This window comes from Brachyhypopomus gauderio, unplaced genomic scaffold, assembly GCF_052324685.1.
Source record: "Brachyhypopomus gauderio isolate BG-103 unplaced genomic scaffold, BGAUD_0.2 sc40, whole genome shotgun sequence".
NCBI lineage: Eukaryota > Metazoa > Chordata > Actinopteri > Gymnotiformes > Hypopomidae > Brachyhypopomus > Brachyhypopomus gauderio.
The window spans coordinates 360047-382160 of NW_027506868.1; the positions used below are offsets into that span (position 1 = coordinate 360047).

The 22114-nt window shown below is 43.6% G+C and overlaps 2 protein-coding genes and 1 long non-coding RNA gene across 11 annotated transcripts in view; all 3 read left to right on the plus strand.

The window, feature by feature from the left end:
- The first annotated feature begins 1235 nt into the window (after positions 1–1235).
- LOC143485820 (uncharacterized) lies at positions 1236–4846 on the plus strand. Its single transcript, XR_013123050.1, has 3 exons — positions 1236–1983; positions 2079–2182; positions 4779–4846. It is a non-coding gene; the product is annotated as an uncharacterized LOC143485820 (long non-coding RNA).
- Positions 4847–8498: 3652 nt separating this feature from the next.
- lmo7a (LIM domain 7a) overlaps positions 8499–22114 on the plus strand; it is a 28945-nt gene continuing 15329 nt past the window's right edge. For all 9 annotated transcript variants that reach the window (XM_076985408.1, XM_076985411.1, XM_076985413.1 and 6 more), the window contains exons 1-4: positions 8499–8712; positions 15396–15426; positions 16766–16956; positions 17809–18037. In XM_076985408.1, the coding sequence (XP_076841523.1) occupies positions 17841–18037 (197 nt within the window). In that variant the 5' untranslated portion in view covers positions 8499–8712; positions 15396–15426; positions 16766–16956; positions 17809–17840. The remainder of the gene's footprint in view (positions 8713–15395; positions 15427–16765; positions 16957–17808; positions 18038–22114) is intronic.
- On the plus strand, positions 18352–21354 carry LOC143485832 (uncharacterized). Its single transcript, XM_076985446.1, has 5 exons — positions 18352–18677; positions 18981–19111; positions 19174–19262; positions 19568–19617; positions 20089–21354. Exons 1-5 carry the CDS (start codon positions 18352–18354, stop codon positions 20885–20887), a joined length of 1395 nt encoding a protein of 464 aa, XP_076841561.1. The 3' UTR covers positions 20888–21354.

Sequence of the window (22114 nt, forward strand, 5' to 3'; positions counted from 1 at the left end):
ATCTTTATTATTACCCTAATTAAATGGGAAGTTGAATTTTTTCTGCATGTTAGTCTTTGTTTGATTCTGTGTTGCAATAAAACACAGGCAACGTTCATAGGCTAAGTTTGAAAGTGTGTTCAAAGGATGAATATTAGGTATTCATAGGAATTCCTTAACAGCCATTTTAAAGTCATTACAATTAATGTTGATATATTGAAATGTCTGTGTAGACTGATATTTCTCAACTCACTGACCAGGAAAGTGTTTCACTCTTGGAATCAGCATTCATGTTCTGTGTAGTCTGCCCTTTTGTAAGGATTAAAATGTCTTGACACAGTTAATGATGGCTTTGCACAGCATGTGTCCCCACAGCTCTTAAAACCTCATTCCTTCTGGTGAAATGAACAAACAGCTTTGTGCTGTGGTTGTTTTGCATTGATGTACAACTATTTAATATGTGGCTTTAGTATAATGTACATATTTACAGCTATCGTAGAAACTTTCAACCACTGAATGAGAAATACGTCCCCCAATAAAGATTCTAACTGTAAATTTGCCTTTAATGAATGTAAATTATAGAACAACTTCAGTTTGTTTAATTTTTAAACAGTAGAAACTTGCAGTACAATGTATAGAGTATAATATGGGCAAATAGTAAAAGGCTGAACTTTTATCTCCTAAAAAAGAACATTGATTTGGTCCTTTCAGTGACTCAACTGTTTATAATGGCTCTGGGGAGTATAAAGAATCGATGCATGCATCGGCAAGAAAGAGACAGAGTAGTATGGCAGATCTGACAGAATTATTGACATGGTAACTGGTATTTAAAAATGTCATGTATGTACAAGAAGATAAGTTTACTAAGAAAGCTTCATCCAGGTTGATTTAACCATTTGTTTTTGCCTAATATCAGCATCTCCAGTCCTGGAAGGCCATGTTCAGCAGTGCAATGGTTTCTCTGCTCTAACATAGCTAAGCTGTTAAAGAGCTTAATAAGGTGTGTTTGAGCACACTGAGCTGTGACTCTGGGCATCCAGGTCTAAAACCACAGAACACAAATCATTTGCTGCAAAGTTCTATATTTTATATGCATTAATTGGTTCTGGATTTATTCCTACCAAAAATAAACACCAGAGGTCAGGATTTCATATAATTAGACATGCCTAGATGTATATGAGTTTGTTTACAGTGGAGCATGAATTTTAGAAATGCATTTGAATTGCAGCAGTGTATCCATGAAACGGTGATGTCATTCTAATTGGACCTCCAATTAAAACACAATGGCTAGGTATTGATTGTACTAAATTAATCTGTGCTTTATGAAATGTCAAAATGAACTGAATCTAAAACTCTTTCAAAGCCTTTCCAATCCTCTACTATAGGTTTGTTGTTGGCTTCTGGATCTGGAGAGAAAATGGTGGCGCTGGCCTGTGAATCAGGATTGTGGAAGTATGTTACCACTATTCTGTTCTGCTGTTGTTCTAAGGATATGTTATATGCTCTTTGAAGCTGTGCATATAAAGAAAGATAACAATGAGTGAAAGCCCTGCTCACAGGATTGCTTTTCGTGCAGCACCTGCTGGTGCCAGCTTAGCCAGTTGGACCTGTTTCACTCATTGAGTCCTCCTTGCACAGACACTGCCCTATAGCCAAGGCTAGCCAGCTAGAGAGGGAGCTATATATACAGTTACTTCTTGTGACTGTGTTTTTCTATTCTTTTTGGGAGCCTGTAGGATCTTAATAATTTTTTATCTGGTTTTTGCATTAATGACTTAACAGACTCAAAGTGAATGTGACACAAAGCAGATTTATAAAAGTCACCATCCTATGCACAGTAGAAGGTGAACTTGGCTGCACTGACGTTTGTGTCTGGGGTGAGCATGGGACTAGATCTACGTGTCACGGGCCTCCCCTTCCACATCCTCTTGTTCTCTGTGGTTTGGCTGCTGGCTTCCAGTGAAGTTTGCTGAAGTACTGGGAGCAAAGGGAGGCTAAACCAAGGTACTGCGAGCTTGCGGCGTGCCGGTCGTTTCAGGACAGCTGGTTAAAGTCCTCATCGCTCCTCTAATTGCACATCTACCCTTCTCACCCACTAGCCGCTGCTTCCTGTGTTTGTTCTCCGCTCACAGGCGGTTTCTAAGAAGACGTTTGGGAGCAGCAACTTCCGGCATTCTCTGGAGAATGGAGTGCTCTTCTGTGAGTAAGTAATCCTATTTTTACTACTGTAATCCTGCAGAAATGTAACTTTGAGTTCACTAGGGTCTGAGTTCTTAGAGTTGCATAAGGCCAGACAGACATAAATGATTTTGTCCAGTCTAAACTAGGCAAAACACCTTCACTTAACTGTTAAATTATTTAAGCATAATTCAATATGTTGTATGCAACGTTCCAGGGTAAAGATAATTTTTTTGTGAGGTATAGAAAGGATATTTACAGCTTGTACTGAGACATTACATGGTGAGTTATTTCCCTGGAAGGACTTTAATATGCAGCACAATATCATCTTGAATTACATTTAAATTGTAAGTTATTAATGCATCAGTGCTGCTACAGGTGCTCTGAGGTCAGTGACAGAGAGTGTGTAAACATGCATGTTTTCATGGGTGCGGTGGTGTTTCTGTAGTGTTATTGTTGCTGTTTGAAAAGCCCTCTTGCTGGTGTAAAAAAACTGTCCTGCCTGTTCCAGTAATTCCTGATTGGTTTTAGAAGCCTTGCATTTTATCTCTAGGCGTCCAAGCACCCAGAAGCACAGCATAAGGACGAGTGTGTGCGTGTGTGCGTGTGTGCGTGTGTGCGCATGTGTGCATGTGTGCGCATGTGTGCATGTGTGTGCGCGTGTGTGTGTGTGAGTGTGAGAGAGAGAGAGAGAAAGAGAGAGAGAGAGAGAGAGAGATACAGAGACAGAGAGAGAAAGAGTGCCAGTGAGCAAGCAGGATGAAAGTAAGGCTGAAGGGAAGAGATGTTTGAAGGATAGCCAATGGCACTGAAAGATACGTCATTTGTGAGTTGTTATTGAAATATTGACCAGCACTGATTGCTGCAACATGCAAATGAACCTCTAAAGATTATACTGTATGTATCTATATTTTTCTTGGGTGCTGTGAGCATCCTGACGAATTTCATAAATTCAGCGTTTTCTGGTTTTTGTTAATTCACTGCAGCAATGTGACACGTCAAACATAAATCAGTCTGGTAAAAACAAACAAACAAAAAAACAGGTCATTCTGTAGCTGTGCAAAATATAGCAACGCATGTCAGGTACTTTATGCAGCAACTAGACTGCAGTTGAATACCATAGTCTGGACCCTGCGGTGCCGTATGGTGGCGGGTCTTGAATCCCACAGTCTGGATCCTGCAGTGCCGTATGTTGGGGGGTCTTGAATCCCACAGTCTGCACCCTGCGGTGCTGTATGGGGGCGGGTCTTGCTGCAGGCTCAGATCGAGGAGAGCCGTGCGGACACTCTGGGATGCTGCGGTGACACCGGGCTCGAATGCAAGCTCAGGACTTTCACCTCCATCCATGAACATGACGGGACGCTTCTGGGGTGATGTGTGGGTGGCAGGACCTCTGACACCAGCATGTCCATCCAGAGCGGTGACTCAGCAGGCTGAGGAACCCAGTGCTCTGCCCCCTCCTCAAGACACTCGTTACTTAATTAACACATGCACTGAGACAATTACTGTCAGGCTTACACACTACATAATGTCGGAATGGCTGAATGGCCAAAGGCGATGACCCTCTGTGTACAACTTACAACTTAAAGTTGCTTACATACTTGCATACTTGCATATATTCAGTTAAATCACATTAAAACGTATCTACTGTGGCTAACATTCATAATTTTGCACCTTAGACATGCTGTGTGTTGTTGAGTTATTTGACATGTGGAGCTTGTGGAGATAACAAACAAAAATCATAATTTATGAACTGACTAGTTTAAATTTCTTTAAACTAGTTCAGACTAATGATTAATGTCAGATTTTGTCTGATCTTGGTGATTTCACTTAAGGACATAAATACAATACTGAAAATTCGGTTTTGGTACTTTCTGTTTGGATTTTATGAGTCAATAGATGGAATTTAAACCACAATTTGATAGAGGCCATCATTCCATTCAGAAAGTAAAAATGGCCAATGCTATTTTGTCCAGTGGTCAGAGCACATGTTTCCCACCTGTTGGTTTGACACGCAGGTGTGGTTCCTGCCCTCAGCCTTCATTACCAGTAGTGTCAGAAGTTGGGTAGAATGGTGAGACCATCAGGAGTGTAGCCAATGTTAACAAACCTCTTTTCTGTGAGGGGACAAAGGCAAGTGTAAACTGTGCAGTCTTGTCAGCCTCTCTGAAGGAACGTGTGCTGAAAGGTGAAGGTGTTGGATACTGTGGGAGGGAGCTGGCTCTTTGGTCTGGTGTTTGGGGAACATGTTAACCACCTGTGAGTTTGAGACCCAGGTGTGGTTGTTGCCCTAAGCCTTTGTAAAACACATCTAAATCTTGTTAACATTCCTCATTACGCTACAGTCACAAAATACAAAATACAAAAATATGCCATTCAAATCTTCATCAAACTGAGACAATTCTTTCAGTTACTACTTTTCCCCAAAAAGTAGCATGTTAGCAAGAACGCTTTTCTTGGCTTGAGCATGTTTAAATAGATACTTGCCCTTTCTTTTCAGGTCATCAAATGACTCTGGAATCCAAAGGCATGTGTTAAACATTAAACACCATAAACAGGTAGCAGATGCACCTTTACTGCCCAGTATTTGCTGTGACGTTGCCCATTCTCTCTCCCTCCAGTCTAGTTAACAAGATCAAGCCTGGTATCAAGAGGCTTAACAGATTTTCCACACCCATTGCTGGTCTGGTAAGTTCCTGTTTTTTATTGCATTTTTTTATGTGGAAGCATAAATGTGTACAAATGAGTGCACCCTATACACCCCCGCACCACCCCCCAAAAAACAATAGCACTCCAGTAAGTAATGTGCCATATTTGTCAGTTGTGATTTTCACCCCAATCGAAATTTGTCCTCCGAATTTACCCATCTGTGCAGTTAGAACACACACACACACACACACACACACACACACACACACACACACACTAGTGATTACTAGAGCCCAGAGCAGTGAGCAGCCCTAGCCCGGTGCCCGGGGAGCAGTTGGGGCACCTCAAGGGTATCTCAGTCATGGCCTCAGACCTGGGAACCAAACCCAAGACCCTCCGGTCACCAGACCATAACTGCCCCCAAGTGCGCATGATACAACATTAACTGAAGATAAGAGAACAAGAAGCCTTGAAGTGTCCTGGCCTTTATGCTGCACCTTCAAAACATTACTCAGCACCCTAAAAATATCACTTTAATATGTGGAACATAACTTACTTGCAAGAATTATTTTTTGTAGTGTTGCAGAGAGGTTGTGAATAATGATATAACTGTCTACTGCTGCTGTCATTTCAGTGTGTAAAGTTTTTCCCAAAGAACATAAAAGTGTGTAGACATAAGTCAGGACTTCTTTGTTCTTAGTGCTGTAAGGTTGGATTGCAGCAATGCTTGTAAGCTTGTTTGGTGCACATTATCCTTTAAAACAGTGGGATATTTACCAAGGTAAACCTGGATAAGCGTTTCCGTGTCCAGCAGGCATTACAACGGTATTTCCTGAGGTGGGTCCAAAGCCCCTGAATTTGCAGAGTATACACTTTCATCTGAGAATTGAAATGGCAACGTCTTCACCAAGGCTTGCTAAAGAAAACATTTAGAAACATACCCCTTTTTGGAGTGTATTTTTGCTGAACTAAAATTGCTGTTGAATGACTTTGTCATGAGAATGCTAAACTGGGACAAAAAAAATGCAAAGCTATGTTTATGACCAATCAAATTTATTTTTTCCACTAAATGAGAGACAATTCTAAGACTCAGAAATCATATCAGCACCATTACTATCCCATCTGACTATTTGCCATTATTCTACGCTTTTGTTTTATGTGCATGGGCTTTCAGTCAGGGACAATGAAGACTCATTAGGGTGAGAATAGAAATCTGTGGTTTAGAGGACTATTTACTGACTTTGGCCCGGGTGCGCTTTGCTGTATCTGCTATTTGGTTTCAGTCTGTGCATGGTTCAGTTTTCCATAGCAGAGAGTTCCATGTTCCATCAAACCCCAGAACTGTGGTTTTCCTCACTGTCCCAGTGGGTAGCTGATCCTCCTTTTAACAATCTGGAAAGGAAACCTACACTTGTGTACTTGTGCCTGGCCACATTAGAAATGTTGGTCTGTATCATATGTGTTTTGGGGTTGAGCTGAGAAATGACTCCACAGGGTTCAGAACTCTGTAATTGAGCTGGGTGTATATATCTGAACTAAATCTCACCACTGGGAATAGGGACCTGACAAAATATATTATCTAAATTGTATTTTTTCCTTCTTCAGTAAACCACCAAGCTTGTTTACTCCATAGGCTAAAATTATGTGTTTATTGTTGAATAGTTTTATTGGCTCCGGTGTTATTGAAGTTTATGTGACAGATATTCTGCTGGTCCCTCATTAGCTTTAGTAATTAGACGTCCACAGAATAGAGGACATAAGAACACCTGTGTGTGTGTGTGTGTGTGTGTGTGTGTGTGCTTGTCTGTGTGTGTGTGTGTGCTTGTCTGTGTGTGTGTGAGCATGTATCTGTGTGTGTGCATATGTGTGTGTGTGTGTGTGTGTCTGTGTGTGTGCGTGTGTGTGTGTGTGTGTGTGTGTGTGTGTGTGTGTGTGTGTGTGTGTGTGTGTGTGTGTGTGTGTGTACGTGTGTGTGTGGCCTTTACTGTCAGTCTGAACACTCTTAGGCACGCATGTTGTTGTGCTCTTCTTGATGCTAAATCATTTACGTCTGACCTTACAGCAAGTATGTTGTAGTGGTTGACATTCTTAAGAAGAGTCTTAATAGTTATGTGTTGGGATGGCAACTGTTTGTCGGGTGCAACATTTTTAACAGGATTATGTGCACTACCAAGTCAGTACGAGATGCTTTAAGTGTCATTATCTCTGCATGATTTGAGGATTTGAGTGTTAATTTAAACTGGCCTGGTATTTAGATGATATACCTGCTAGAGTTTACTACAGAGGACTGCTCTCTGTGAACAGTTTTGCTTTCATAAGAGCATCAGCTATTCAAATGTTGAATAGATGCTGTATCCCCACTTATTAGATCCTTTCATTTATACTTGCTTGACTTCTGGAGCAGTGGCATGGTTGAACTGAATATGGGTAAATATTCAAGAATGAGTTTCTGTGTGGTGTTTGTGGACTAAGTGTATCTACTGCAGACTTTTCCTTTGTGCTCCTGAAGGTGTTTAGGCATAGTCCATGATGACGTAACTCTAGCAGATCCAGAGAACAGAATACAGAATACATCGACACACAGCTCCTCCTGTCCTCCAGCTGTTTGGGAACAGCTAACATGTTGGTTAGCATATCTGCACTCCTGCCCGTCCCCGTCTAGAACATGTTGATTATTTGCTCTGTGAGCTGGTGAGAAAAATGAAGGATTAAGTATAAATTCTTATGAATTCTTTGCATTCTTCAATAGTGATCACAATTACTTGAATATCTAGATGTCTGAGTGATGGGGCATTATTATTTAGTGATATTTATAGATCGTTTACCACAATTTGGAATTTGTTTGTCCCATAACAGAGCAAAATACTTTCCTGTGAGCCAGGGCCTGTAGTGATAGATGACCTTTGGTTGGACACAGCCTTTGAATACCAGAAGGTAATTTTACTGTCATTTAGGAGAGGACTATTGTTGATGGGCTAGTGGAGTCAGATTCATAAGGTTGCACTACCATCTGCTAATAAGCATGTAGCTGTGTAAATATAGACCAAAGCACCCCGTGATTATTTCAAGCCATGTTAAAACTATATACACTGGCAAAGAAGGGTGGGACTGCACATGTCCAATGTGACACACTGGTGAATCCCATCAAAGTAAAAACATTTAATATCATTTACAAAATTGCATGTCACCTAATCTAGAAGTATGCAAATACATTATGTTGTGTATGTAAGCACACACAGTGTGTACACAGCTGAAACAGGAATTTCTTTAATAGGTGGAACCTTCAACCTTCTGGAACAATTGCTTAGGGGAAAAATAGTTTGATGTTTAAGTCACCCATCGTGTGTGTCATAGCAACCTCATGTCTGCAAAATAATCCACCCCCTGCTGCTGCCGCAGGTGTGCTTCACAGAGACGCACAGAGATGGTTTCTGGGTGTGAGAAGGGAGAATATGGTTGAGTTTGTATGTGTTTGTCCTTAAGGGGGCAGGGTGGATGAGCGCATATGAGTGCCTTACATGACAGGGGGAGGGGACTTGGAACACTCATGTACAGACGTATTTTTAGCTCCGCCCCAAGGACAAGCTCCTGTTGTCACAGGTCAAGTGACAGATCAGTCACCAAATCCCGCCTTCTTGTAGTGTTTCTTGATTTGCCACCTGAAGTACGTTCTCTCCGCCCCTTCAGCTCACAGGAGGTCTGAACTTTGGATGCAATGATTTCTGGATTGTGTGCCCAACAGAATTGTTGTATGATTACAGTCTGAGTGAAAAGGTAGTCACATATTCTCTGTCGACAGGACAATGACAACATATTCCTAAAGGCTTGTGCCAGGCTAGGACTTAAAGAAGTTCAGCTGTTCCATTCGGGAGACCTACAGCATTTATCCACACGTGTTACCATCAAGTAAGTTTTGTTTTGTTTCAGTTGTGAGCCTCTTTGGTTGGTCTAAGGAATTTAATACTCTTCCAAGGTGGAATTTTGCTGCTGTGACTAAAGAAAAGTGACTGAATTTTGTCTGTGGTTGAAAGCTTGTTGATTTTGAAAGACAGCCCACGCGGTACACATGCCTGTGTAAAATGATCTTGTGTTACTGACCCTCGGTTTAAATTTAACTGAGCCCATTATCAGAGCTACAGCCCAACTCATCTATGACCCCTGAGAAAGGTTTAAAGGCTTTAGAAGGAGATGTTTCATTTTCAGTGTTTGAATTCTAAAAATATGTCCATAATTAAGTGATTTTTCTAAAAAGAAAATTATTTTTGAAAAGCTAAATGAATAAAGATGTAAGAGGTTGGAAGTAAGTGCTATCTCACTGACCATGAAACTCTGATAAGGCCATGGTGTGATAACAGAGGATGTTTAGATCCACTTCACACCGACATGTCAGAGAACTGGTCAACTGGAGAGCTGCCATTTGGAAATGCCAAAATGTATTTATTTTTTTACATATTGAAACAAATTTTAAAAGTGCACTAATAGTACTTCTACTTCTCCTACTAGTAGTAGTAGTAAACATACTGAAGATGACGATGTTGACAATGACAGTGATTAATATACCCTTAAAACATCTCAGCATTTTTTGTGGGTGAGTTACAGCATGTTATTGTAGCTTTAGTGTTTTTAATTTTCTTCTTAGACTAGTGTGTGGTGAACATGGCATGTTGAACAACCTGTTCAGGTTTCTTTTGCAGGTGTGTCTTTAAGGCGGCTGTGGTTTTGAACCGTGACAGTGCTGCTTACGGCCAAGCTGCCTTATTTTACAAATCACTTACCGAGCATGACAGATTTATCTTTTGTTCCCTTATTTTGTCTGCCATAAACATACTTATTCTGTTGAGTTGTAGGGGTCTCTGTAGTGAACTGTCCTGTCCATTACTGACAGCTTGATCTTGCCTATATGCATTTAGAAATTGTGTACTGGTTCAAATGCGGAGAGCAAGTGTGTTTCAGTCATGACAGATTTACTAGGAAGTAGTGAGAATGTGTTCAGAATCGGCATTACAAGCGCAGGTTAACAAAGCCTGCCTGACCGTAACCATGCCACACCCTCCAGGCCCTAGCAACCACACTGATCAACCCTATTATAGGTTTATCGGCTCCCTGTGGGGTGTGTGTGTGTGTGTGTGTGTGTGTGTGTGTGTGTGTGTGTGTGTGTGTGTGTGTGTGTGTGTGTGTGTGTGTGTGTGTGTGTGTGTGTGTGTGTGTGTGTGTGTGTGTGTGTGTGTGTGTGTGTGTCGTGTGTGTGTGTCGTGTGTGTGTGTGTGTGTGTGTGTGTGAGCGTGCTGAAGGACCTGGCTCCTATGGGCTGCTGTCAGTGCCCAGATCAGCAGCACCACCCCCTCTCAGGTTGTTGTGTGTGTGTATTTGTCAGAGCAGGCAGTATGCTGTTCTAATTTTTGAAGGTTCAGTTTGTAATAGTGCTTGATGAGTTGCGTGACGAGCAGCTTCTTTTTTTACACCCCCCCCCCCCCCCCCCCCTTCTACCTCCAGAAACGTAGTTTTCAACGTCCCACCAAACCACGCTTGTGATTACAACACTGTCATGGATGATGTGTTTTGGTCTGAACATTGTGCAGCGTGTAAGCTTTTCTGGGTATATACCAAGGGGGTGATCATCTATGAAGGGTTCTTTTGCTCTTTAGACCCTCACAGCTAATTACTGGATTATTGTGGACTTATTGTACATATTGCATTCACCTACTTATTATGCATACAGGAGGCACATTGACAGTGTTTGATGCAGTTTCTCCCACATAGCAGAACACACAAAAAACCTACAACCACAGCTTTGACTAAAGCTCCCCGAAGTATTAAAGCATTGCTGTGGTTCCCTGTCAGTAAAATGGGAGGGTTACAGGCCTTTTGGAAGTTCTGACTTCATGCCTGGTGTCACCCACAAGGCAAAGTGGAGCTGCTAACTGGACTCAGATAAGCTGCGGTTCCATTCACCATGACTCATCTGACTGTAAAAAGCAAGTGTGTCGGCTCCCGGTCCCTGGGCTCTCCTCCTCGTCTGTAAAAGGACACCGTATGTGCGGGGTGAACTTAAGTACTCTTCTTAGATGTATATTGGAAAAGACACGGCAATGGTAGGCAGACTGTGTTACTTTTTAAGTCCTCTTGTTGAACTGAAGGAAAAATAAATCATTTTTTTTAGCAGCACTTTATAAAGGTCCAAGATGAGCTTTTGCAACCCAGTGGTGCTACTGAATGGTGATGGTGGTGATGATTCTGTTTGATTCTTCACCTGGGCAGCCCTGGCAAAGCAGGTGCTCGCACCACAATGGTCAAGGGTCGATTCCCAACAAGCACACATGCTGTCTTCTGAAGAGTGTAGGTCGCTCTAAATAGAAGTGTCTGCCAGATGTTAAAACTGTGAATCTTCGGGATGTGTTGGTATTATTTTCTCACTCATTGAACTCCTCTTTGAGATGAACATTGAGAAGGTGACATGAGACCTCTCCACCTGTCAGCTGCAGATTGATGGAATGTCAGATTATACACACATTAAAATCATAGTACAGAGTCCTTAATTGTGGGTTGTGACAGTGAAGTTGTCAGACATGAACTTTGTGCTGGGATCAGTTGTGTAGTATGCTAGCCACTGATGAACTGTACATATTTCATTGTTGCCTACTGTTATGCAATATCCACACTGATATCAGAAAAGTTATTTCTTTATTTAAACTTAGAATACCTTAAATTATGTGTACTTTTTGTTTGTTTTTGTTTTCCTCTTAACATTGGATTTTTTCTAAATTCTTTCAGAGTAAAGAGAATTTTTAAATATGTTTACTTTCTGGAAACTACTTCAGTAAGTTTCTGTCATTGATGCTGCAGTATTTGCCAATACTTATTGTGCAATGGCTGTGAAGTTTACCTTCGTTTGAGTTTTAAATTATTTGAAATTTGTATGCTCCCTTCAGAGGCATTCAAAATATTAAAATTGCATACATGGGCTAAAAGGAAGGGCAGATGCCACAGTGAGTGAATGCTGTGTTTGCTCTTTGGGCGTGTGAGGCTGGGAGCTTGTCCCTATCATAAGAGCTCTGATCAGGTTGTGCATTCCAAAACAGTTAAAAATATTAGTATGGTGAACAGCACATCAATTAACCCCAGAATGTACCATAACCTGGTGAACAGGGGTGGAGTTTATACCTCTTGTCTGGTTCATCTGCAGTCTTAAGTGCCGGTCTCACTGTGTTTGCTCATGAATAGTAGGGACTGGTGACTAAAGGAACCAACCAGCCTTTCATAGACGTATTTGTGACATCACTGACCTTCTCCCAACACGTCTGGCCAGACGGTAAGCTGTGAGGTGAAGTTTTGGTTTGTGCTGAGTGGCAAAGCTCCTGTGGTATTTGTTGGTGCTAACGTGAGCAGAATGTCGCAGGGCTGGGAGGGCATAATCGCTCAGGTATGTGTGTGCACACACCTCTCACTTTTATGAATATGAAACCACACAGCAGTTTCTACTAAATGGAGGTGTTGATGTTTCACGCATGGTCTTTCTATTGTCTGGATGTTGCGTTCGGATAACCCAGCAGGGCTTGGTAAGGTTTGACTGGTCTTGAGCTTTGTCATTATATAGATGCCGAGAAAGGGTGTTACTCATAATATCTGGACAATACGCAGGATGTTGTGTAACTGAAAGTGCTGGTATGGAGTGGAATGTGTTTGTGTGTTTCATTCTGTGTCGGTGGCCTCACAGGCTTCATGTCCTGCTCACACACACAGTTTCCATGTGCTTGAGTGATTTTGGCCCCTCCTCATCTTATAAATTGCACAGTCACAAAAATATGAGTCCGAGAACATTCAGAAAGCGTTATGATACTACATGATTGAGCAAAATAAGGTGTTCCATCATGCAGCACTATGGATTGCTGTATTCCCAGATACTCCGTGTTGGTGGCCTGAGGGCTCGTGAGCTGCTCTGATGCTGGGCTGCTCAGGAATGCTGCCTAGGCCGGTTTCCCTGTCGATGTGCATGTGGTCACAGATGCAGGATCCTGGCTGCGGTTTTGATGTCTTTGGCACATCACAGGTCTGTGGGAAGGTGTCGATGTAAACACAGAGCTTGATGGTGCACACAGAGCTCTTAGCCATCAACACAGAGTTCAGCAGGGGACACTTTGGTCACACGTATTGTAGGTAACATAGGATTCCACAGTAAACACATTCAAATCTTATACTGCTAATATGAATTTGTGAAAGACCTGCACTACTAAATATTGTATAAATATAAATTAAAATTTGGGGGGAATCCTAAATTTCACCCAGGAATGCCCATAAATAAAAAAGGTTTTCACATAAACGGCATTTAGTAACACATCACTTTTATTACCAATTTCTTTTTATTATTAAAATACATGTTGATATTTCATTATTCTCTTCAGTCCCCTCAGGCCATTTGGCTGTATAACACAAAAGCACCAAAATGATTGGGGCTATTTCATGTGCTATTTCATTTCAGTCCGTTCCTAACACCGTATTAGACTTTTTTAAGACTCGGGAAATACTTTTTGTATTTTTCTTTCTTCAAATAGGACCTCCAAACACTCACTGGGTCCTCACGGAAGGGCAGATGTCACTATGAACAATCGCCATAAAATAATGAGTATGGTTTTCACTTAAATGGTTTTGGCATGGTAGGTGCAGGTCGGTCTTTGCCGATGCCTTTTCAGCCATGAATGATGATGCATGTAGATCATGCTTTCCTGACATTCTGTCAGCAGCAGTAAGACCCAGCGTCAAAACACTTCATCTGATCATAGTATTCCAAAGACTGTAGAATGAATACAAGTCTAATCTTCTCAAAGGTCATCATGACCAAGGGCTCAGACATATTCCTCAGAATGACTTCTCAAAATGTATCTTTCCAAAGTCCACGTTTTGAGGTACTGAGGCTTTAAAAGAGTGGAGCAGATATATTTTCCAGATATATTTTGACATCTTAATATTGCTTGAGTGAACAGCGTGGGGATTCTTGGGCCATGTTATAGAACCAGGAGCAGAGAGCCTTGCCCTCGTGTTCACTTTGTTGGAGGACATTTGCTGAGCATTTGTTAATCACTGCTGATGTAGATTGTTCCTGAAGTTCCCATTCCAGTGCCACCATAAATGTGGACTTTGCTCTGGCATGACAAAGCAGTATTTTTGTTCCCTCCATCTCACCACTTTTATTGGGGCAATAAACCTGTATGATGTGGCTGGATGAATGTTTCATTCACTTCACTGCACCTAAATTTATTCAGTTACATGTGAAAGTCAATGAATACTTTGCTATCAGTTCTTTGAGTCATGTCATCACTGAGTTTCTGTCGTTAGATGTTGTCACAGTTTGAATCAATTAAAGTTTCTTTTCATTCAAAGTGCTTCTGTAGGAATGTTGCCTCTGTACAGGAGCTACTGGTCCTGACTCAGGTATCAGGAATCAAGGTCACACCTTCTGCACCTGCTACTAGCTACAGCGATGATGTGGGACCACAGGGCCCAGGACCCCTGACTTATTCTAAATTACCAATCTCTCAAGGAAACAACTTTGTGTAGGCAATTTTACATAATTTTGTGCAGCCATTGGGCTAAGACAATAGAATAGCCCTTTACCAAAGGTCAATCTCTCAATCACTGTGAGGCAAAATAAAATGCAAAGATCAGAGCAGGACTTAGAGTCTTGGACTCTAAGTCCACATCTGTTCTTCAGTTATGATAAAAATCTTGCAGTCTGATGTTTTATTATTTTAATTGTTTTATGACTTATATTGACACCCCATAGGTACACTGAGGTGATAGATAGTGTTGGATGTGACAGAAGTTCAGGATGTGACAGAAGTTCAGTTTGTGCATTTGTGGGCTGTCGTGTGTGTGTGTGTGTGTGTGTGTGTGTGTGTGTGTGTGTGTGTGTGTGTGTGTGTGTGTGTGTGTGTGTGTGTGTGTGTGTGTGTGTGTGTGTGTGTGTGTGTGTGTGTGTGTGTGTCACCAGGACGCTGACACAGTGGATAGAGTCACTTTGCTGATGTATGTGATGTCTCATTCAACATTTTGAGACAAAGTGTTTTTAATTATTTTACACAGGGGCCCATTAGGGGCCCATCCAGATCCAGCACATTCCCACTAGATTCCCACTGCTTCACTTCCCTTCTACACTTTACTCATTCTCATAGCTGCACAAAGAGACTCGTGGCAGTTCACAGCCCGATATTTGGGCGTAGGAGAGCAGAGGGTGATAGGAACTTTCCTGATCGCTGGAGCTGAATGCAGCAGTTGCCAGTTTTGCTGCGTTGCCAGTTTTGTGGTCATAGTTGTAGCACATGTGTTTGCAGTCCTGCGCCAGCGCTTGTGCGGACTCTCTTGCGCGGTGCTGTGGGACAGGCTGGCACTGGCATCCGGGCTCTTGCATTCCAGCTCGTTCACAGGGGATGACTGGCACCTCAGACAGACTGGCTATTCTTATGTTGTCCTCATCCCTGACTGTTAGCGTTTAACCTCTCTTCACCTCTCCTCTCCTCTCCTCTCCTCTCTTCTCTTCTCTTCTCTTCTCCTCTTTTCTCTTCTCTTCTCTTCTCTTCTCCTCTCTTCTCCTGCAGCCATCAGGAGACCAGCAGAAGGCTAAACAATGTAAGTGCATATTCCCTTTGCTTGTTTGTTTTGGGTGTTTTTTTGTGTCAGATGTTGATGTTCATAGTCTTGACTATGTTTACAGTTTGAACATGGTTATATGTAGGAGTGGTGTTAATTGTTGTTTTTTTATCTATGCTGTCAAATGCATTCCTCACCTCAATATGTTCAGGCAGTGCCTTGTGGTTTCTTAATAGTATGTAATTGAGTAGTATACTGTTTAATGAAAGGTTTCAAACTTTTAACAAGTCTTGTAGAACAAAGTAGAAACAATAGTTTGAAGAAGGTCCAGCCACCTGCTTGTAGAATAAATCTAAGGCACATGGTGTTTAAACCTGTTTTTCTCACTGATTCCTGTTTCTGACTGACACATTTCAGTGTTCATATGAAGACAGTTCTGTCCTGATTTGTACTTAATTACATGCTCCAGGTTCTGATTACTATATACTGAAGAAAAGCACAAGTCGATCTTTTGTATAATGGACCATACCTAAACCTGAAGTCATTTCAGGGGTTAATAGGCACAGCACTACACAAGGTAAGAGCGCCATGATGTTATGGTAGTGTAGTTCTTGTGAGTGATTAAGTGGCCTGAACTCTGTGCTCCAGGGCCAAATCGCTTCCAGCTCCTCTGGTATTTAAACCAAACTGAATTACTGAGAGTCGAGCAGCTACATGGCAAGACTGAAACCAAATCTAAAAACGCAAAGAAAAACACAGCATAACGGCTTCGCTCGGCCAGCTATTTCAGGCCTGTTTACTTACTCCTGTTATGTAGTAAAAAGACCACACAGTCAGTCGCAGTCATATATCATTCTTAAATCACATACTCAATACACCACAGCTCATTTTTCCCCTTGCTAGAGATTTGTGAAACATATTAAATGCATATGTTAAGTCGGTGGTCAGTCACTTCCATCAAAGAGCAACATCAGCTGTCCCAGGCCCATTATCCCATCATCCTGCCATTGAACGGCTGTGGCAGGCCGGAGCATGGTTGAATTGGGTTAGTCGAGTGAATGCCGCCCTCCTTTAAATGATTGTGTTCAGCATAGCCAGAAAAAAACACAGCAGAAAACGTTTGTACACATGTTTGGGTCTATTGATACGACTCAGAATGAGAGCAGAATGCAAGTTTCTCAAATCAATCAGTGTCTGTGGACTTGAGACTGTAAACTGTAAGACAGTAGAGGCCTGAGAGACATCCCTGCTTGTGCCAAACAGCTGAATCAAGTTTTTGTGCTTTCGTGCCGTGTGTGTGTGTGTGTGTGTGTGTGAGTGCACGCGCGTGCGCACCCACCCATTTGTGTGAAATCCTCCAACCCTGCGTGCTCATCAGGCATCTGAAAATTGTCTGTCCGTGCTGGGCAGTGACGGAGACGGTGGCTGTGGACACAGCTGATACTTGGACAGACAGCAGCTCTTCCCACTACGAGGCAGACACGAGAGAGAAGACTCACTAGACAGCTCAGACTCACCACACTCCAGGACTCTCATCCTCTGACAGTACAGTCCAAGGCAGCCGTGAGGGTGAGACCCCGAGCCTGCTACTCACAGCACTCAGCACACAAGTCTTCTGTTCCCACTCTTAGCTTCTGTTTTCTTGCCTTCTTTCTGGTAATGTTTTGTTGTTTGTTTATTGGATCAAAAGGAGAAGGTATAGTAAGGAGCTCTGTGTTGTGTTTGGAAGGGAAAGTTGCACACTGGATTTCCTAATACTAGCAGTGCTCAGTAACATTTGAAATAGATATTGTATTACTGTATCACAGTAGAAATATTTTCATTGGATCGATGAAAAGTTGAATGTTTATGAAGTCAGAAGGTTGGAGGAGCATTATATACCAATTTGCTTAAAATATGATTAGCAACTTAGTTTTTAAAACTAGTGTTTAATGCCCTCTAGTGGTATTAGTGCTGAGGTGGAACACACTGAAGGCCACAACACAGTACGTTAGCTGATCATGTTTTTGTTTTGTTTTAAAAATATGACTCTCGTGTGAGATCAGTGTGGTATTCAGTGGACTCTTGCTATTTTGATAGGCATTGCAATAACCCTTAGGTCTCTGTCCATCTGAGTTCTGAGCCTTTCTTCCTGACTCATCTCTGAGCTTTGTGGTTAGTCTTCCAGAAAGCTGAGCTGTGATTGGTGGCCCTCAGGATTCTGTGTTCACCTCAGTGAGACATTCCACCATGATCCACACCAGTCTGTAAATGAGATGCACTCTGTTCCCACGGTTACATTATTCCTGTTTACCGTAGACGTCTGCATTTCTGTGTATACACTTTTATTTTGTGTATGTGTCTATGCATGTGGTGTATTTATGTGTGTGTGTGTAGGGAGAGACCCAGCTCTTACCCCTCTCTCTCCCTCTTTACTTCCAGGTTGTGATAGTTCCCACGAACTAGGATTCAGGATGTCTGAGAACTATCGTCGCTCGGCGGTGGTCGCTCCGAAGACGGGCAGTCAGTTCAACCAGTTTCTGCCGAGTAAGGACAAGGCATCGGGCTACGTGCCAGCCCCACTTCGCAAGAAGCGTGCGGAGCGCAACGACGACAACAGGCGGAGTTGGGCCAGCCCCATGTACACCGACGAGGACGGATCTTTCACCAGGTACAGGCGCACTACAGCTCACGTTATAATGGTGGTTCTGGGCAAATGCTTCATCCACTGCAATGTGCGGTTCACTTTTCACTGCATGTAACTTTAGAGTTTGGCCTAAAAGTAGGTTTTATTTCCTCCTATGAACTTTCAGAACATTCAGATTTATTTGTCTGTGGAAAGATGAAAGTTTGGTTTGGTAATGAGAACAGATTGCTGAAAGCTGGTGTTAATATAGTTGGTGCGACATTGTGATGGTTGTGACCAGAAGGAACAGATCAAATGCTGTGGTGCCTTTTCGTCTCATTCTGTATCATTGTGGTATCATGCACCTGTCCCTGCTCCTGGACACCTGGCACAGGGCTGACCACACACAGACAGGCCCCTCCCTACTGGGTGTCCCAGGCGCCGTGAGCTCGACTGGCCATCGCGCCTGGGCTTCTGAAAATGAGAGCAGCGATTCAGACGCCGACCATCCAGACCCCGACCTGGTCCTGGACGACCTGGCCAGCCGTAGATTCCATAGCCGTGCTCCTGCTGCACCACCAAACTTTGCCTTACCCATGCGTGTGGAGTCCAGGCCAGTGTCCCACACGCCGGGGCCCCTGGTCACTGTCACTAACGTCCCCCGACAGATGTTGACCTCTCCCAGGTCAGACTCCGTTTCCAAGTTTGTCACCCTTCTATTTGCTGTCGTCGCGTAAACGGTGCTAACATCTGCTTCCTCCATGTTTTGGGGTTTTCAGTTGCTAAGACTTGTGATTTGACATCTGTGTTTTGGTCTGACACAACAGTCATTTTCATTTTGAATATGATGTTCAAACGCAGCTTCTGGCAGATCCTCCCTTAGTTTATTCGGCTTGGCGTTTGATTTGTTCACTCCTGTGAATGGTTTGATGTGTGCTGACCCAGGGCTGTGTGCAGTGACTCATCTAGTCGACTGTTTCTTAATCAGCGGCGGGTTACAGCTTCCTCGGACGCACGTTCGAAGGCCTGGCGGTGCCAACGTCTGCTTGTATGATGACTCTGAGGAAGATGATGATGGCCGGGGTCGTGCTGACCCCGTGCAAGATGACCTTTACACTCGTAAGGTGGGTCTGATGGCCCAGCCCCCTGCTGCGATGTCCTTCGATAAATTTCTGCCCAAGTTCTGGACACCCGAGGAGGATGCGCATGTGCAGAAGATCAAGAAGGGCTCTCAGCGCCGGCCCTGGTACAGAAAGATCCAAGGATTCAGGTGTGTCCTGGACGTCAGGGCAGGATTCACACATCATCACTCAGATACATAGGAATGTTCTGCCTTTTTATGTCCATGCTCAAATAGCTTTTCTGATCTAGGTGATCAGATGGTGTCTTATATCACTGTAAATAATTTATAGGTTTTGGGCTTTGTTTCGTGGTCATTTCAGTCTTTTCCTATATGTTTGGTTTATGTTTCAACTCTCCATTGGCTGATGGGCTCTGATTTGTTTTGTCTTCTGTGTCCTGTCTTTTCCACCCTCCCCCTACGTCTCTTCCCTTTGCTGGCCTCTCCGTGTGTAGCCGGGAGACCTCCTCAGAGGACTCGGACAGCGGCGCTGCTCCCTGGCTCTGTGCGTCCTCTTGCTCTCGCTCTCAGTCCGAGCCCCCCCCCTCTCACCCCCATGCACCTGAAGCCTCTGCTGGGGCCGGGCCCCCCACACCCAGGTCCTTATCCATCCCCCACATACAGTAGTATGTGGCACTAACTTCAGCTCGGAGTCTACTAACCGTCACAGATCGTGTACTTCAGCTGTCATTCACCTTTACACAATGTAGTCATCTTGCTAAACGACTATCTGTATGTGAATTATCTGTATTTAAGTATAATGCCTATAAAATTTTCACAGTCCAATTTTTCTTTAACATTTGTTGCAATTTTTAAATAGTTAAGGAATTTTGTGGTTTTGCACGACCGCTTCAGAGTTCTTTCTGCCACAGCTCCATGCACTGTCCCCTTTGCTTGGTCCCTTCTGCACTTGCATACTCTCCCTGTCCCCTTGCTTGCTCTAAATCCCCTTTTCTTCTCTCTGGCTCAACCGCAGTCCCCCTGCACCACCACTCACGGATGCTCAGCAGAGCTCCTCCCCCCCTCAGAGCTCTGCCCCCTTGAGCTTTGAGCCTCCAGATTTCTGGCCGCGGCCAGACCCTGCCTCGGGACCAAGGCTTGTTAAGTGTGAACAGTGCCCTCTCCGGGGCCGCGAGAACCCGATGGACCCCTACAACGTTTCTGCAGACATCGTTCCCGATTTGGAAAATGACGACATGTTCGCTCGCCGCACGACCGCCTTCCGCAGCAGCGCTGAGCTGGCGTGGCTCAAATACGGAGACCTGCTCCAGTCGCCCCGCCGCCACGAGCCCTGCATCAGAGTGGTGACCCCCAAGAGGGACGGACAGCCCGTCTACCCCGACATCGAGAGAGATGACGTGCTCTATCGCAGGGTCCAGCAGCGGTCTGTGCAACGTCCTCTCTCGGGGGCGCCCGATAGCTACCACCCCGTGCCCGTCCCTGAACCCTGGGACCTGCCCCCGCACCTTCAGGCCAAGCTGCAGTGTGCCCCACACCACCCCATGCGGGAGGAGCCAGAGGAGGAACAAAGGCAGAGGGAGCAGGAGCATCCAAAAATGGACGACATGCTGGTGAGGAAGCTACGGTCGGGGCCCATCCAAGGGGGGTGCAGACCCACTGGGGAGTGTCCGAGTTCAGGGAGCACTCAAATGGGCCCCAGTGTCCCTCCAACCCGCAGTGAGGAGGACCTGCAGAAATGGCAGGCCATCAGAGAGGCCAGTCGTCTGCGCTATAAGAAGAGGCTGATGGTGGAGAGGTTAGCAGAACGCTGCTGAAAACATGTTATCTGCCCTGTTCTCTTGTCCCTCACATATCTGTCCCTTCCACTAGTCTGTTGCCTGCAGATATGCATTAGAGAACATTAACAGTGGTTGATAAATATGAGGTTTGTTCTCCTTCAGGGTTTGAGACATTGTTAAATGTTTCCAATAATGTAATGCATCAGATAAAATAAAATAGACAGACCACAGCACTTTACAGACAGCATTAATGTGCAAACTATAGACATATTTATGTATTTAATTATTCAAAGATTTACCTTTATTAAAATATATTACCAATATGTTTTAAAATATTTGAACATATGCAGATATTTATTGCGTGTGCAACAGTTTTGTCCAGGACCTCCAGATGACATAAATGTTTGACTATTATTCAGGAGTTGCTACTGTGTGTCTTTTCTTTCTGAAGGAGTGTGATTTCTGTTTTCTGTTTGTCTGGAAAATAAAAATTGTGACCTAAAGTTTTTGTGATTAATGACTTCAAACAAGATGACGCCTGAAGTCTGCCTGCGTTTGATGGCGCTCCTCTGCTGTTTGCATCTGGGGCCTCACACTTGCGGAGGTGGGAGTGTAATGACCAACGCTGTGGAGGAATGTGAAAACCTTACTCACATCTATAAATAACAGCTAGACACAGACGCCCTTTACAAGGCTGCCTTTGAGGTGTGCTCAAAATTGCGCGTAGCCACAAGGTCCAGTGAAAGCTGGAAGGGTCTAAGTGAACTCACTACCCAAACACACCCAGCCTGTGAGTGCCAAGTGAAATATTCCTTCAGTTGGTTGGGCACATGCACTCCTGTAACATAAGAGTTACAGATCCTTGACATGTGGGGAACTCCAGTTCCAGTGACATCATTTTCCTCTTGCTTTCCCTAAAAGTGAAAACTATTGCTTAAGACCACCATATGTCCACCTAATTCTGCAGCCACTCAGTAATGTGATATCTGCACTGTAACCTTTGCTCTACTCTACAAAAGGTAGGAAGCTACTACTTATAAATGTGATGTTGCTCTGGTTGCCTAGCAATTAAGTTGCTACTAACCAGTATGGATTGATGAACTTTTTGGAGCGGCATGGTTTTGAGGGAGTGTGTTTGAGGGAGTGTGAACTGTTCAGTTGAAGCATCCAGCTGAGACGTGACTTGTTTGTCATCCTCTGGTTTCCTATATTTTTGCAAAGGGGCTCTGGCAGTATCAGGTGAGGCGGGTTTAGGAGTGTGGT

Coding starts and splice junctions, on each gene's coding strand:
- LOC143485832 (XM_076985446.1), top strand. CDS start 18,352: ATGCACCTGTCCCTGCTCCTGGACACCTGGCACAGGGCTGACCACACA. Junction 18,678..18,980: donor CAGATGTTGACCTCTCCCAG/GTCAGACTCCGT, acceptor TTTCTTAATCAG/CGGCGGGTTACAGCTTCCTC. Junction 19,618..20,088: donor CGGCGCTGCTCCCTGGCTCT/GTGCGTCCTCTT, acceptor GCTCAACCGCAG/TCCCCCTGCACCACCACTCA.